Below are 17,480 nucleotides of genomic sequence, written 5' to 3'. Positions count from 1 at the left end.
TCAATAAGCGGATTCGGTACCGACACCGGAGCTGGATCTAGTGAGTCAGATCACTTCGCGGAGTTGAGATTACCCATGTCTACTGGAAACGAGCGTTGAGCGATTAGATGCGGCCACATGCAGTTGCTCGTCGCTCGTTTGCAGCGATAAATCTGATCAAGTGACCCCATTTGAATGTGATTTTGAATTTCCAGCGACTCCAAAAAGTAGCGCCAAGTTGCCTCGTCGAGCAGCAGTAACATGATGGCTGCTTGCAGGAATGATTTTGGTCTTGGAAGCTGTTTTTTTTAATCTCATTTAGTAGCAGTCGTGGCAGAGTTACAAATAAAAGAAATTGGAGTGAATGAAAAAAAAACACTGTTTGGACCATAAACTTAATATTAGTTTGGACCGATCATAAGGACCAAGGACCGATCTTGGACCGATATATGCATAGTAGTAGTAGTAGAAGTAGTAGTAGTGTAGTAGCGTAAAGTGTTGCCACTTTAGCAAATTTTAGATAGATCTAGCAACATTTACGAAATAGCTAAAAAAATGGTAGTGTCCAAATTTTTTGGCCACACTTTCTAGCTAAAATAATAATATTTTTAATGAAAAACGTACTTCCGTGCGCTACCTACATAAGTAATTCCTGAAAAAACCTTCAAGAAACACAAACAGTCACAAGATGACATCGATTTTGAATAAATTTTTCCGTAAATAATAATGTAAGAGAAAGAAATATAAGACGTATCCCATACTTTTGGCTTTACTTTTGTTATAAGTTTATAACAGAGTATTTTGCGAAACTAGCTACTTTTTACCGTATGTTTAACGACTTTTTCTTTGGGCAAGGTAGTAGGGATGGTAATCGATGACGAAATAATCGATGAATTGATAATCGATTATTTTAACTGTGTCGATATTAATTAATCGATTAAGGGCGCTCATGGTATCGATTAGTCGATTAATTGAATCGATATCGAACATTCCTACGGTGTTGCCAGATGTACCGCTTTTCCGCGTTTTACACCGCCTTTTATAAGGAGGTATGTACGGCACACTAGGTGTGAAATTCAAACTTTTTACAGTTTAATTTTCGATGACCTCGATAATTTTACATGGGTTAATCGATTAATCGAATCGATATCGAACATCCCTACTAAGTGGTCTGTGGATATATGTCAAATTGGCTTCAACGTCAACATTTAGTTTAGTACGTTACGTTCTTAGTTTCTCTATTTTTCAATATATTTGCTTAAAAATCATGGATAATATGAGTTTAAAAGAAATACAAAGTAAACTATTACTATGGGAATCTCCTACGAATCCTCTAGCACCGCTTACATCTTCACAAAGAGAAGCAATACTTGATCTAGAAGCACTTCTTTTAGGCGAAACAACAGAATCTGAAAATGTTAGTAATTCGTTAAACCTATTTATCATAATCGCTAGTTTCGATAAAGTATAGTTTCAATCCTTGAGTAAATTATGTTGGTTCTAGGATAAGCTTCAAGCAAGTGTAACAGAGGAAAGTGATAAATATTCACTACCGCAAATGGAAACTACTTACGATTTTCTGGAGTGGTATGAAAGTCTCTGTGAAAGCAATGTGGAAGCAGCGGACGCGCCGTACAAGGCTTATTATAAGCAGTTGGAGGATAGAAGGAATGAGTGTGTTGCCCTGACAGATCAGGTATAAACTTTGTTTATTGGTATTTTACCATTTTTTCCTCGCATCGGTCTGGGGATTCCTAAGGGGTTTTGGTTAAGTTAGGTTAGACTAATGACGAAGCATGTTGCGGATCTACAATTTGTTTTGTCGACGAAGCCTGTTGCGGATATTGCATTGTTACCGTTCAATAAATTTGATTTTTTTCCTACTATGTAGGTATTTACAGGAATACTATACCTTCTACTATCTTTTATGTCTGGCTTTGTTGGTATTAGTGAAGATATTGACATGATTCAAACCTTTTCCCAATGATTTTTCTTTTCACATACACAAAACTGATACATAAAAGTATGCTCACACCCTTCTTAGGATGTTACTGGTGAATTATTGCATGTAATCAATCAATCAATCAATCAGAAGAAGCGATGCGGATTTACAAGTTCATTAGACAGGCCTTTGCATCCAGAGACTAGGTTTTGGCACTAGGGAGAGTGTAACATGTATCTGAGGCTCCCCATGAGGCGGGCATAGTCACATTTAGTGTACTAGCCTTGTTAGAATATAAGTTAAAAAAAAAGAAAAAACATGGCATTCTGCAAGTTAAATTACCGATTTGCCTTTTTATGTATTTTCAGATACATGAAACAATGTCAGATCTAGACAAGTTGTCAGAAGAGTACACCCTGGTGTCAGACAAGACTAACGCACTGCACACAATGAGCGAGCAGCTTCTAGCTGACCAAAACAAACTATCTAGTATAGGTAACTTTATTTATTATGAGATGGAGGCAAAACGGTAAAACTAACTTCTAGTAGCAGATCACATCATATGTGTGTGTACTTACAGTGTGGAGGTGGAACTGCATGAACACTCATTTGTTCCATAGATGTAGCTATCGTAAAGTTGCGGGTGAGCAAAGTAATTATTTTTATTTATAGTTCACTTAAGATGTATTGTTTTACAGGCGATGACATAAGGCACAAGCTGCACTACTTCACGCAAGTAGAACATCTGTCACAGAGATTAAACAGCCCCACTATGTCGGTGAACAGCGAGGCATTCTTCAATCTGCTGGCTAAGATCGACGAGTGTCTTGAGTACATGAGGGCTAATGTAAGTTACTATATTTCCTCATCATCATCATATCAGCCATAGCACATCCCCTGCATCAACCATAAACCCCCGGCTCACCAGAGATGTGCAAGGATGTGTTTGTCATTAACCAATAGAAACTTCATTTAACTATCCTCGTTCTGCCAAGCTGTTTCCACCAGAGCTGCGCTGAGCGAAGATAGATAAATCAAGCGTTTCTATTGGTTCATGACAAACACATTTGTCGCAACACATCCGCGCACATTTCTGGTGGAAATGCAGCCTTAATAAGATCATCATCATTATTAGGGTTTGTTTCGTAGTGAAGCTATCATCATATTAATATAATACAAAAGTTTGTGAGTGTGTGCGTGCGTAAAAGTCGTTGTTTGTTACTCTGTCATGCAGCTAGTCTGCTTTGAATGCAATTTCTAGATAGCTTGTCCTCTATATTAATATATACAAGTAGGTCAACAATAGAGATTGAAGGATGACCATTATAAAGCAGGCTCACAGTGGATGCAGGTTGCTTCCAAAGAAGCAACTGGAGGTCTAAGTGGGAGGCCTGTGTCTAACAATGGAAGTCCTACAGCTGATATGATGCTGACCATTTTAATTAGTCTTACAGTTTACATGACTAACTTTGATCATACCTTGACAAGTTCATATGTGACACTCGGTAGATAGAACCCTGTTGCAGTCAACATTTGCCATAATTAAAAATATCCTTATAAAGGCAACAGAGGCTCCCTGCGACAGAGTTCTACCGAATTTCACGTACGAAGTGGTCAAGGTTGAAATCAACTTTTTAGTGTTGTTATTGTCCCGTAACTCAGTAGACATCAGTGATACACTTTTCTTGAAAAATGTTTGCAATTCTTTTAGGAGATGAGCTGAAGGAATTGCCTTAAAACTGTCACATCTCCTAACTTTTAGTTGATTTGTACCCCATAAAATGTTCACTAATGTTTCGCAACTAACGTTTGGCAACCTGATTCATTTCGCAATTTTTCATTTCTGAAACTGTAAAATTTTCAGGATTTTTTATAAAACTAACCTAAAGAGTTTATACACGATGGCCCTAAAATAAATCCTGAAATATTTACAGTTTTAGAGTTTGCGAAATGAAAAGTTGCGAAAAGAATCAGGTTGCCAAACGTTAGTTGCGAAATAAACGGATACCCCATAAAATGATACTTTTAATAAGTAACTCAGGAGACATTACCATGGCAACAAGCTAGACTAAAAAGTTGATTGACCCTCAAACATTTAATACTTTTAAAACCTACAAATTCCAGAATACCTTCAAAGAAGCCCACACGTACCTAGTAAAGTACCGGCATCTGCAGAGCCGAGCTATATCCCTCATTCGTTCATACGTCAACCACGTGTTGGACCACGCGACGCAACAAGTGCTCTCTCCTAAGGACGAAGATGCGACGGACCAGGAGAACATGGATACTGCTTACGCGGTGTACTTCGGCAAGTTCCAGGCCACTGTGCCGAAGTTGAAGATGGTTATTGGCGAGATTGAGGCACGCGCTGAGAAGAGTGCTGAGTGAGTTGTTGGTTTTGTCCATGTAAAGCTCTTAGGTATATTATACTTGGTGTGATTCCGTAACAGGCAAACCTTTTTTTTTCGAATATATGGTTTGACAAACCGAAGAAAAAGGAAATAGGAAGATATTGACGTTTTAAATTGTAGATTAAACAGAGAGATTGGACATGGACGTCATGCGCCACGACTACCGTAGAAAGTCCATATGCTAAATTTATTTTTTCTTGAAAGAGAGGTAATTTAAACTTTACTCGCTCCTATTTTTCTTATTTTTCAACAGCTATTGATGATTTTTGCTGCATTCCTTTTATTTTTGCAGTTTTGTATCTTATTAAAATTATGAAAAGAAGTTGGTGTTCCCAATATTACCTATTATAACTTGACTAACAGCAGTCTCGTCTCGTCTGTGAAGAACTTGTTTAACGCGTGTCCTCGGAAACAACTCATTTTTCGGTTATGATTGGTTTTTTGGAGTCTTTTTGTATTTTTTAATTCAACTCCAAATTCGTTACTTTTACGGGTATCAGGTAGTGCTGCTGCTTAAGTAACGTAGTGGAAAAAAGCAACCTGAGATATGTGTGCATAGGAGAAATTCGTGTCTTGACTCCTGTCCAGCGGTGGTGTAGGGATTATAGCACGCAGCACAGATTTCTGAGGACCTATGTTCGATTCCCAGCGCTGGTCTCTTTTTCTGGTTTTTCTGTGCATCCATGTCTCAGTTTGTATTTTCATTTTTCGGTATTATAAAGTATCCTATTATTTATATTGGTGTTCTAATATCATGAAAGAGTAGAGTCATTGATTCAACTTTTTAGTGTATGTTATTCTGTCCTGTAACTCAGGAGACATACATCAGTGATACACTTTCTTAGAAAAAGGTTTGCATTGTATGCATGCTTCGGAGACGAGCCATGAAGTAATTGCCTTAAAATTATCACAAGTCCTAACATTTAGTGGATTTGTACCCCATAAAATCATACTTAAAAATCATTGGCATATGTAACTCAGGAGACGTTACCGTGGCTTGTTGCCTATGCCTACACTAAAAAGTTGATTGACCCAGTAAAGAAACCAACACTCATACCATCACACACATAATTTCGCATTTAACCGGATTGGCATGATCTGTATTCTTGTACATTTCCAGATACGCTTCCCTCCTATCAGACATCCAGCAGGAGTACGCGTCCCGTCGCGCCCGCGTGGCCGGCGCGCCCACCGCCGCCGCCCTCGCCGCCGCCGCCGCCAAACACACGCGCGATCACTGCACACTGCTCCGAGCGGCCTGCTCACTGCTGGCTCATGCGAGCAGTGACGAGTGTGCGCTTTACTCGCACCTGTTTAGCCAGAGCTCTAAAGCTATACAGTAAGTTACTCAAGTGTACTTTAAAGCGAGCGTCTTGGCGCAGTCGGTAGGATCGCGCACATTGTTCGGAGCTGCCTGCTCACTGCTGACTCATGCTCATTATGATAGTGCGTTGTACACGCATCTGTTTAGCCGTAGGTCCGAGGCTATAGAGCCTATTCAGTTCATTTCATGGTATTGTACTAGGCATTCAGATGTCGTGAAACGCGCACCCGTGCGATGCGAGCGAGCCGGCGCAGCCGGTCATATTACCGTTTCGTTCTGGAATGGGCCTCCATTGAGTCGTCTGAGTTTGTTTTCTATTTTATACAGTAAATAATTGTTTAAAATATTTTTTATATAATTAAAAAATATTAGCGGGCCTCACTTGTAATGACTTAAGACATAAGAACCCTTGTTTTTTTATATATTTTAATCGACTGTCCGCTAATAAAGTATAATATGTCTAGCAGTAGATGTCTTTCAGCTCACACTGACGATTCAAAGTCAAAATATCTATATTCAATTTAGGCTATGATATTGTAAATTTAAAATTTGCGATCACAGAGGGCGCAAATAACATTAGTTTATTTTTACAGAGACTACCTGCAGTCTTTGTGCACGGGTTTGTACGAGACACTGCGCCCACATATCATCCACATAAACCATCTGGAGACACTGGCGGAGCTCTGCGTCATACTGCGGGTTGAAGTCATAGAGGAGCAAGTCAACAATGATCGTGAGTTGTTGGAGTTGTTATCTTACTAGCTAGCGCACGTGGCTTCGCTTGCGTGAACCATTAGAACAAGTAGTTTATACTACTGAGGTACTGATAGGATAATAAGATAAAAGTTTATAGCAAAGTTGATGAGTAGATGCTTTCTAAAATTACAGACTTGATTTTACATGAGATTTCACAACTTTATCCAGTAGAAGAACTGCGTTGCGAAATTTGGCTTTTTTTTATTCGACTGGATGGCAAACGAGCAAGTGAGTCTCCTGATGGTAAGATATCACCACCACACATAAACACCTGCAACACCAGGGGATTGCATTTTTACATTTTATATTTTTGACGGGATTTTACCCTTGAGTTATAAACCCTTGCCTGCTGCTCGGGTAAAAATTAACGTGTCGGGTAAAACGGCACGTTTTATGCATTTGTTATATATACAGTCACTAGCACCAATATCTGACACAACAAAGCGCTATGCGACTCTTTTTCTAGGGCCGGTAGTATGCGTCAGATATTTTAGTACGCTCCACTGCGGCAGATATTAATATAAATATAACTGCATTAAAATTAATGCAGTTGACTGTACAATCAAGTATTGTGACAATCGAATAGACAAGTGGTTAGAGTGGTTAGAGAAGCTGACTATGAAGCTTGAGGTCCCGGTGTCAACCCCCGGTCGGAGCTGATATTATTTGTATGAATAATATAATACGAATGTTTGTTCGAGGGTCTTGTATATCGTTTAGGGCAGTAGTTCCCAAACTTATTTTTCTCGTGGACCATTTTCAAAATTTTACTGGTTTCGGTGGACCCCCTGCTGCTACATTTCTACCACATTCTTAAAGTCGCCAAAAAATAAAAATTGTGTCGCTTCTGAGTTCTGTCCAGTCGCTTGCCCTATTAAAATATTATCTGCTTAGTTAGGTACTTAAAACAATGTAGGTAGGCCCTTATAAAAACTATGCTTACATTTTGGCTCTTTACTTTCAAAAGCAGATAAATTTTCGTGGACCCCCATTAACATCTTATGGACCCCCATTTTTTGTTCACGCCTACGTAGACCCCCAGCAAGTCTCCCGTGGACCCCTGGGGGTCCACCTGGACCACTTTGGGAATCACTGGTTTAGGGGCATACATGTCCAAATGTCAGAACGTCCAGGTGTCACATTGTCCATAGACAAAAAGTTCGAAGGTTATAATGCCTTAATGTCGGATAGTCCATATGTCCGAGAGTCCAGGTGTCACATTGTCCATTGTCAAAAAGTTCGAAGGTTATAATGCCCTAATGTCGGATAGTCCATATGTCCGATAGTCCAGGTGTCACATTGTCCATTGTCAAAAAGTTCGAAGGTTATAATGCCCTAATGTCGGATAGTCCATATGTCCGAGAGTCCAGGGGTCTCATTCTATTTTGGTTTTATTTACACCTATTTCAATGGAATTGTTTTCGACTCGATCGCCTTTACTGTCAAGTCAATAAGAGCTGCCACTACGTAGACAATACGATAACAATATGCAAAGAGACAATGTAGAATGAGGCCCCAGTCCATCTGCATGACTGGACCAGCTGGTCAATTCGCGTTGACTCGACACGACATGTACGAAGCATCATAGATGCATCTGGATCTTACCGAGAATGGGCCTCAGGGTGTTAGATAATAGACTGGAAATAATGCAGATGAGCAATCTATCTCTCTAATCTATTTCAGTAATATTTCAGTATTATTTGTTAGTCACATCTTTATACAATGCGACAATATGGGATTCAGGCCTTCAGAACTAGGACGTTTAATCCTTCGGACTTTTTGACCATAGACTTTTTGAGGCTAGGACTTTCAGACACTAGGACGTTTAATCCTTCGGACTTTTTGACCATGGACCTTTTGACGCTAGGACTTTTAGACACTAGGACGTTTCATCCTTTGGACTTTTTGACCATGGACAATGTGACACCTGGACTTTCAGACATTTGGACATTTATGCCCCTAAACGCCACTTTGGAACCATTTCACAGTAAACGTCATAGTGACATTGCATTAATTAACAAGGAAAATCGAAAAGATTACATGTGTTAATTAAAGTGCTTGACCGTAAAAGCTTGGCTTAGTTTGGAGCTAGGTTAATTGGTGTTAATTGTCCCATGATATTTATATATTTTATTTATTGTTGCAGCGTTAACGCTGGCGGCGTTGGGAGCTTGCGCGCGCGCACTGTTGCAGGACGCACAAGAGCGTCTCGTGTTTAGGGCGCACGTCCACTTACGCTCGGACGTGCTGCTGTATCGCCCTGCGCCGCCCGATCTCGCCTACCCCGACAAACTGCTCATGATGGAGGTATGTACTACCTTATCTTATACGTGTTCTGACTAGACCAGAGTAAGCTTTTCAAGAGCATATCACTGAGATCGTGTGTAGAGAGGCGTAGAAACTACAGAACTCTCATTCTGGGATGAGGTCTGTGCTCATCTGTGGGACGAATGACGATGTAAAAAAAGTGGGGTTTTGAACATGAAACTGCCGTGAGACTCGCTCATCCTACTTCCTACTAATATTATAAATGCGAAAGTTTGTGTGTGTGTGTTAGACCCGGAGATGGTGACACAAAATATTCGATCATTTGTACTAGTATGGTGGTACTTCGGGGGTCTAATTACGGAATAACAAAAAATAAAATGATGGTCATAGCGCTGGTACCGGCGGCCCAAACGCGTGGGCGTTAATCGAACGTGTCGGATAAATAACGAGTGCCGAACGATTTAACGAAAGAAGTAGGTGATAGCGTAATGCCATGCTTCTCCGGTGTTGTTGTACATTAATAAAAAAAAAAAACAATTCAACTATTTGTTCCAGGCTAATTTTTGCACAGTTAATCATCGTCGAGTCACGAAATACACCATGCCATACTTTTCTGGCGGTTCCTCCGGCTACTTTTTATTCCGATATTCCCACGGGATAGGGATAAAATCTTGAAATTTCAACCACTGGGTTTAGAGTCATGAAATTTTGTACAGTTGTTCTTCAACTTCAACTTTTTTGTTTTTGGCAACCGGTTGCTTTAGGGTGAGCAAAAAAGCGTCTAAAGTTTAATTTTTTCTTTTGTGATGTGTTTAATCATTAAGGTCAGGGTATTTTTGTAAGAGGAGGCAAGAAGTAGAAGGGATTTGAGGTTTGTAGGTTTGGGGATACCGGGGGTACACATACTTAATGAAGATCACGATATAAGTTTTGGGATTTCCCAGGCGAATTTTGTAAAATCCCGTAATTGCAATTGTAACTACCACATCGAATAATCCATCATGTAACAAGTCCTATAATATTTTTTCACCTATGATGAGTTCTGTGACGTTTCGAGTTTGAAAGTTTTAGAGATGTACCATTTATCGAGTGAACTATCGATTTTTCTACGAGTTATTAGTGCCTATTTTTGGAGAAGTTGCATTATATTAAAAAAAATATATATTTTTCCAGTTTTCCGCCCACCGGGACACCGTTTTCTCGTTCTCGCTCAAAATAATCCCTCAAACGAATTACAAACTCCCGACTCTAGGAGTTCAAAACAGTCTTTTTAGACCGTTTCGGCATTTTGGCAAAAAATAACAACAAACCTAACGAGAAACAGTAACAAAAGTCAACAACAATAATAACAGAAATGAACAATAACAAAATACAATGCAAAGAAAATGCAATGGAGATTCAACTCGTATACAAGGTAGGTCTGCACTCGTACTGACAGTGATACTGGCAAGCACTGGCCACAAGAGGCACAAGATGGCTGCGACCTTGTTCCAATAGCCGCGTTTACAAAATCTTGCAAGTTTTGTTTAAAAATTTTAAATATCTAAATGTTCATTGTTATTCAATAATGCACCGCGGCAATTGCCGATAATGTTGTGTCACGTCACTACTCTGTTCCGTTTCACACATTGCGTCATTTAGAAAAATAAATATTTTTCTATCGTATTCGATGGAGACTATTTAATGGACACTGATATTGCTATATATATTTAAAATGTACAGTTTTAAATTTTTATGATTATTTTGCTTCAAACTACAATTTTTTTTTTTAATATTTTGCGAACATAGTATGCGTAATTCGGAAAATTTTCAAGTGTCACAGAACTCATCATAGGTGAAAAATACACCTTACGACCTGGACTCATCAAACATATCTAGCTAAACTTGATTTAAGACGTGAGTTATTCGGGTTCATTGCATTAAATATTGAAATGGTGCAGCTTTCAAATTGTGTTATCTAAATTATTGGTGTCTAGTGAAGCATTTTTGATGAGAAAGTAACTTTATAAACACTTGACCCCATAAAAAAATTTCGTCAAAGTTCTCACCGTAAATTGACGTTTCTGTCCATGTTAGAAGTCTATGGTCTAATTTTTTTTTACAGCAAATCGCCCTGTCCATACAACAGGAGCAGTCGCTCAAACGCTCCGACTCTCGCAACTCTATGGTCTCTGACATCTCAGCGACGTCGCAAGAAGTCGCCAACATAAACGTTGAAGCCCAGAAGCGGCCGCAATCCTCCCCGGCTGACTTACACGGGATGTGGTACCCAGGTAGAAAAACGAAATAGAGTTCGTACAAATTCATCATCATCATTATCATCGTTACCAGCTGGTAGACGTTCACTGCCGAACAAAGGCCTTTAGAACCTTGAATGAAAGAGTTGAGGAGACCAACTCGTAAAGTCAACTATAATCCTTTCCAAACAGCTTGGGTACAGTGACACATGTCATTAAGCAATTAGAGGGTTGTGACAATGTAAATTCGAATCGATTTTTTGCGTTTTTCGATTAAATATGCTAAGGAGTGTAATCGTTTTTATTAGTGATAGTTTATATTTTAAACTAGTTTTTGCCTGCGCCTTCGCCCGTGTAGCAAGTGTTTCTACTTGTCTTTCGGGATTTTTTGGAATAACGGTAAAAAAAATATACAAAAACCGTAATAACAAAATTGAATAACAAAGTAACAGTTCAAAACATCAAACAATACGAAACACTCGAAACAAAGACGCATTCAAGGCCCTTCACTCGTATTAATCGACAGATGAAGATGACGCGAGTCAAACGATTTGACAAGATTGTGGAATCGCATTTGGTCGATAAGCAGTCAAGCTCTATTGTAATTGAGTTCCGTTTTACGCTATGAAAATTGACGACAGATCAATTTTAAATCTTATTAGTTTTATAACAACATAATATATTTTTAAGTGATTTGTGCTTATTATTACGAAATATTTTAAGCTACCTACATGGATTTTTTTTTGTTTCTTTCGAGATTCGATTATATTTTATAAAATATTGGCCTGAAACATATATGGCGTGGAAAGGAAAAAAAGCAAAAGAAAAAGAAAAGAAAAAGTACCCAAGCTATCAGTAAAGTATTATAGTCTACTGTAACATGGTATTGATGATTTGATCGAATCTCTGGACTTGATTGGTCCATATCATATCCCTTAAAGATCCGCTCAAATCTGTGTTTGTCCATTACCTACGACTTCCAAAGCTCAATTCAAAATAGCGCCCTCACCGTAAATATATCATTTGGCTCCCTTGTGATCCAATCAATCTACTATTGTATTACAGGAGTCAGAAGAACTTTAGCAGCGCTATCCAGACTGTACAGATGCCTAGAGAAAAAGGTGTTTCAAGGTCTCGCACAGGAAGCTATATCGCTATGCGTCCAGAGCGTCGAAAGCGCAGCGAAGCAGATATCAGCCAACCAAACAAACATAGACGGGGAATTGTTCCAAATAAAGCACCTTTTGATCTTAAGGGAACAAATAGCCCCTTTCCAGGTTGATTTTGTCATCAAAGAAACTACGCTAGACTTTAGCAACATTAAGAATGCTGCGTATGGACTAATCCAAAAACCGAGGCAGATATTTTCGCTGAACAGTAATAATTCGCTGTTGGAATTTTTACTAGAAGGCACACCACAAGTGAGAGAACATTTGCTGGATTCTAGGAAAGAAGTTGATAGACAGTTGAAGAGTTGCTGCGAGATGTTCATAAAGCATGCTACTGAGATTTTGACCGGGCCCATTGTGGCGTTCGTTGAGAAGGTAAGTTTTATGTTGGTTTGTAATCTAATTAAACTACAACCTTGCTCCATAGCCATCTTGCAAGATTTTATTTTATCTATTAACTATTTTTTGAAAACATAAATCAATCATATTTTTTTTTCAAATGCAACCTTAATTATATATACAAATACAACATATCCATTACGAAGAAATCGGATTAGTAGTTGGCTAAAATATCTTTATTTTTTTCTTTTCATGCATTTTTGTTAAACCATAATCATATAAGGCTTCATTTTTGGTGAAAGCACTACATATATATTAAGGCTAATAATCCTTAATTTTTCGCTAAAGGCAGTTTCGCTATGCTTACTCGGCTATACCCTTTCGAGTCAATCTGACTACTGGAAGTTGATCAAACATTTTTTTTATAAATGGCTTCTGTCCAAATGGTCGAACTTAACATGCAAGATTTGACTACAGACAGACAATAGGACAGGTGAAAGTAAATAAATGATTATTAAAAATTTTTTTTTTAGAATTCTACCTGTACACCTAATTTTTCATCACACTTGCTCGTAAACAGTGTCGTAACATGCAGGCTAAATTGGTTGCAACCCCCCAAATAAAACCCTCGACCTTAATGTGCTTGTCATGAAACCCGTGGTCGGTAAATGAGTCATTGCGCGTACAAATTTTCTTGTCATGAAGCCCAAGGTCGGTAAATGAGTCAATGTGCGTACTGATGTTGCTGCACGCGCTGGCCCACCCGCACACGCACGTTGCAGCGCATGCTGCGGGAGGGGGAGGGCGGCGCTACCAAGAGCGCAGCCTAAGGTATCGCCAATATTTGGAACAATTATATAATATATATTTTTTAAATATTAAAATTTACTCGCAAATGTGATGAAAAACATTGTATGTCGCACGGGCGGTACTAGAATTACGAACATCGACTCATTATTATTCTAATATACTCTCGTTCGTAATTCCTTATTTACCGCCCTGAAGACACAATGTACTATTACTTTGTCAGGTGCAAGCGTTCTCTCCGGCTGACCAAATAAAGACCCAGCCCTGGGCGTCTCCAGAGGAAATGGCTGTGGTAGTGAAGGAGGCCCAGAGGAGGATCAAGGCGCACCTCGCGGCACTGCAACGCTCCATGCAACTCTATCTGTCCAATAAGGAGACGGAGTTCATACTGTTCAGACCAATCCGGGTGAGTGTAAAATATATTGAGCGCCAAAAAATCTGGCTCTCAAATGTATGCAGTAACAGGTAATTTTGTATGTAGAGTGGGCCAAATTTTATGCCACTGAGTATACATTGTTTTAAATTTTCGTGATTTTCACTCATAGTTCAATACACAAGTAATATTTATGTCGACGTAATGTGGTCGAAACGTCGAGGTAACTCGTGTGTTTAGCGTGATTAGTCCTGTTTGTGGTATTTAACTGCGAGTATAATAATGGCAAATAATCAATTTATTTACTCCGATTAAGATGCTGATAAACCTGAGCAATCACTTGTAAAAAAAAAGCGTTCGCCGTTTTTAAATTAGGTGAACTGAACAACAAATTTAGCCAAGCATAGAGCCAAACATTGCCACGAATATTAACCTCTTCACCGCCAGTCATCCAGTCGTGACAGCCAATGGAATGCCTCACACGCCACAGTCATCTATACATGACCAACATTCAACTTGAAATTAATCCTTTTGCAATGAATTAAAAATCAAAATTGTTTTGTCGCTGGTTTTTCTGTGGCGTACAGAGCACGTTTTGTGGCAGTGAAGAGGTTAACATGGTCATTCAATAGGGAATGCTGTAGTAAACGTCGAAGATGTTGGATGGATGCTTGGCAAAAAGCTCGAAGCAAATTTACCGTCGTTTTGCTATTTTTTTTTTACAGAACAACGTTGTTGGATACTTTGTCCAAATCGAGCAGCTGCTTGCAAATAGCGGGTACACTTACGAAGACGCGTTGCTTGTGGCTTGTCCTACTCCAGAGCAAGTATCTGTCTTTATATCTTCAGCCAGTCTCATCAGCCACAATGAACCGGTGTTGCCATACGGGAAAAAAAGGAAGACTAGCACAGTGCGCAAACCCAGTGTGACCAGTGTGCAGGAAAATGAAAAATTAAGTGAAGTCACACCCACTATGAAGGTTTAGATTGCATAATGTGTTTGTTTTGGTAGAATTTGGCAGAGTTGCAAAAACTACTATTATGTATTGTGGCTTATTATTATTACACAAGTACATTGAAGGGATTCCTATGGTATTCAGAATTGTATTTATCTATTCATAAGTGTTGATGTTTAAGATTTTATTTATGACAAAATGAAAAATAAAAGCATAATTTAGGAAACAGAATTGTTTATTTACATCTCATTTTCTTATTCTCCTATAATAAATACACATTCCACAAAAGACAGTGTGTTTTAATACAATAAAACAACAGACATTTGGGACCAGTAGATTTTAATGTGTTGTCGATCTTGACTGATTTAAATAAAGATTCTAAAAGTTATCTATGACAATAATTAATATAATTTACACTCTGAGCCAGTACATGCCAGCACGGAGCCTTGTGTATTCAGGAAGGCCTTCAGTGGGCCCGACTGCAGCCACAGCGGGGCACTTGTCATAAATGTACTTGTAGCAGACATCACGGATGTTCTGGGCAGAGACGGCATCAATTCTGGCATCCAACTCATGGATGGGGATTCTACGGTTGTAGCAGAGCATCTGGCGGCCAATATCTTCACATACAGGTGTAGTGCCATCAAGTTGAAGGAGCATATTGGTCTTAAGAAGGTTCTTGGCACGCTCAACCTCTCCCTCAGTGGCAGAAATACAGAGCTTCATCCATTCTGACTGGATGTTGTACACCATGTCTTCAATTTGCAGGGGCTCCGCAACAAAGTAGATGCCCCAAAGACCAGTGTCCTTGTAGCAGGTGTTGAAGGACTGGAAGCTGTGACAGAGGCCTTCCAGTGAAGCCGCACGAGCAAGCACCGAGGCGTTGTTGGCGCCACCGCCCTGGGAACGGTCCCAAGCTCCAATAAGAGTGTTGGCAACCATTAGGGGAATATTGTCAGCATCAGTCCAGCCAGCACCCTCTACAGCAATGGCAACATGGGCCAGGGGCATAGAGTCATCACGGACTCTGATTTCAGAGCCTGTGTAACGGCAGGGAGCAATCTCAGGGATGTCCAGGGCAGTGTTCTGCAGTTTGCCAAGATGTTTATTGGCGAGGTCTACTAGTTTCTCATGTTCAACTCCACCTGCTCCAGACAGAACGATGCGCGCGGGCTGGTAGTGGGTCTTGATGTACTGCTGGAGGTCAGCTTTAGAGATCTTCTTAATGTTCTTGGTGGGTCCCAAGATGGTCTGTCCGAGGGGTGTGCCTTGGAAGGCAGTGGCGTGTAAGTGGTCGAATACGACCTCTTGCAGGTTGCTCTCGACGTCCTGCATTTCTCGCAAGATCACGCCACGTTCGCGTTCGATTTCGGGTTCAGCGAGCGACGAGTTCTGGATGATGTCGGCAAGGATTTCAACGGCAGCGGGAACGTCGTTCGCGAGGCATTTGGCGTAGAACACGGTCTGCTCCCGCGACGTGTAAGCGTTCAGATGTGCTCCCATGTTCTCTACGAGCAGTTCTAGATCAGTCTGTGACCGTTTGCTGGTGCCTTTGAAGGCCATGTGTTCTAAAAAGTGTGCGACTCCGTTGTTTTTGGAGTTCTCGTACCTGGAGCCGGCATCAATCCACAGGCCTACAGTCGCTGTCGCGGCGCCTGAGTCCTCAGAAGCGACTCGTAGTCCATTGTCGAGCACTGTGAGTCTAGTCGGCGGAATATTGACTAAAGCCTGCTTGTACCCGACGGCTGTGGCCAGAGGCCTAATCTGTACACCCTGACCCGACAGCAATCTCAATGTACTCGCTACTTTAAGCATCTTTATGTGAATCCTTGCCACTTACGATTAAATTCTTGTGCTCGCTGATTTACGTAATAAATGAGCAAGGAATGAAAATGGTTTGCAATACGTCAAAGTCAAATAGACAAGATTTTTTTCAAGATGGTTGCCTACTGTACTTCGGATGATTGAGATTTTGCCAAAATGTGACTGTAATGTTTTTATTGATAAGAATAAAACTGCGTTAATATCATACACCACGTGTAAAAATGTAGCTCAAACAACATTCGAGGTGTTGACCACAGATAAAATTATAATATCAGAATACCTTTGGTTTATTCACATCAACAAAAGTTTTGCATTAAAAGTTGCACAACCACCAGATGGCTCTCTTTAAAGAAACAACAATTGTTCAATTTTATCATTATGAAAAAAAAACCTGAAACGAAATGTATGACTAAAGGCCGAGGCCGCACTACGGCTAAACCGCCACGGTTTTTAACCTCGTGACTTTGTGAATTAAGTAAATTAATGCAAGCGGCCGCCCTGGCGGTTTTAAGTTAACTTGTATAAAAAAGTCACGTGACGAAAACCTGATGAACAGCAATAATATACTATACTATACTTGTACACTAGCAGAAAAATCTTGTATTTTACGTCAATAATAAACTACGATCAGAAATTATTAGAACATCGCTACATCGCTGTGCGCCGTGCATGAAGCGAGTGGAGCTCGATGCTCGTGACTCGTCACCATTCACTGCCCACTGGTCGCGTTACCTGCTGCTAACGGCTACCTAAGCCACGGCCTAAGACTCTTGGCTTTTCCGCTATGTCTGCAAGTATTGATATTATAACCATTCATTGTAAAGATTTTATTTATATGATGCAAATATTGGGAGTCTTAGCTTTTTTTCAGCCGTTTTCCCATTTTTTGGTATGTGTCATTGAAAAGTATAAAGAACATCTGAAAGTTTGTTGATATTTTTACATGGAACTAATTCCTATTCTAAAATATCTACTAGATCTTGGACAAAGATAGGACAAAGAGTTCCATGTAAAAATATCAACAAACTTTCAGATATGTTCTTTATACTTTTCAATGATTCAATGGAGCGTTCAGTTCGTAAGTAACGCAATTTA

The 17,480-nt window shown here is 39.8% G+C and overlaps 2 protein-coding genes across 2 annotated transcripts; one reads left to right on the top strand and one right to left on the bottom strand.

Annotated features, from left to right (window-relative positions):
• The first annotated feature begins 1,156 nt into the window (after positions 1–1,156).
• Cog3 (conserved oligomeric Golgi complex subunit 3) lies at positions 1,157–14,751 on the top strand. Its single transcript, XM_074102171.1, has 12 exons — positions 1,157–1,396; positions 1,484–1,675; positions 2,290–2,416; positions 2,620–2,768; positions 4,046–4,305; positions 5,453–5,671; positions 6,250–6,389; positions 8,559–8,719; positions 10,785–10,953; positions 11,983–12,461; positions 13,456–13,638; positions 14,331–14,751. The coding sequence occupies exons 1-12, from the start codon at positions 1,247–1,249 to the stop codon at positions 14,589–14,591; spliced, it is 2,490 nt and encodes an 829-aa protein (XP_073958272.1). The 5' UTR covers positions 1,157–1,246; the 3' UTR covers positions 14,592–14,751.
• A 27-nt stretch (positions 14,752–14,778) lies between these two features.
• UQCR-C1 (Ubiquinol-cytochrome c reductase core protein 1) lies at positions 14,779–16,498 on the bottom strand. Its single transcript, XM_074102178.1, has one exon. It carries the CDS (start codon positions 16,374–16,376, stop codon positions 14,973–14,975), a length of 1,404 nt encoding a protein of 467 aa, XP_073958279.1. The 5' UTR covers positions 16,377–16,498; the 3' UTR covers positions 14,779–14,972.
• Positions 16,499–17,480: the final 982 nt, after the last annotated feature.

This window comes from Choristoneura fumiferana, chromosome 18 (assembly GCF_025370935.1).
Source record: "Choristoneura fumiferana chromosome 18, NRCan_CFum_1, whole genome shotgun sequence".
NCBI lineage: Eukaryota > Metazoa > Arthropoda > Insecta > Lepidoptera > Tortricidae > Choristoneura > Choristoneura fumiferana.
Note: the sequence above shows the minus strand (reverse complement) of the source record. Positions and strands in the feature narration are given on the sequence as shown.

What these genes read in the sequence shown, in the direction of transcription:
- UQCR-C1 (XM_074102178.1), bottom strand. Translation starts at nt 16,376, where the DNA reads ATGCTTAAAGTAGCGAGTACATTGAGATTGCTGTCGGGTCAGGGTGTA.
- Cog3 (XM_074102171.1), top strand. Translation starts at nt 1,247, where the DNA reads ATGGATAATATGAGTTTAAAAGAAATACAAAGTAAACTATTACTATGG. An exon ending in TTGAGTACATGAGGGCTAAT is followed by an intron (nt 2,769 to 4,045) that starts GTAAGTTACTAT and finishes TACAAATTCCAG; the next exon opens with AATACCTTCAAAGAAGCCCA. An exon ending in TTGTGGCGTTCGTTGAGAAG is followed by an intron (nt 12,462 to 13,455) that starts GTAAGTTTTATG and finishes TTACTTTGTCAG; the next exon opens with GTGCAAGCGTTCTCTCCGGC.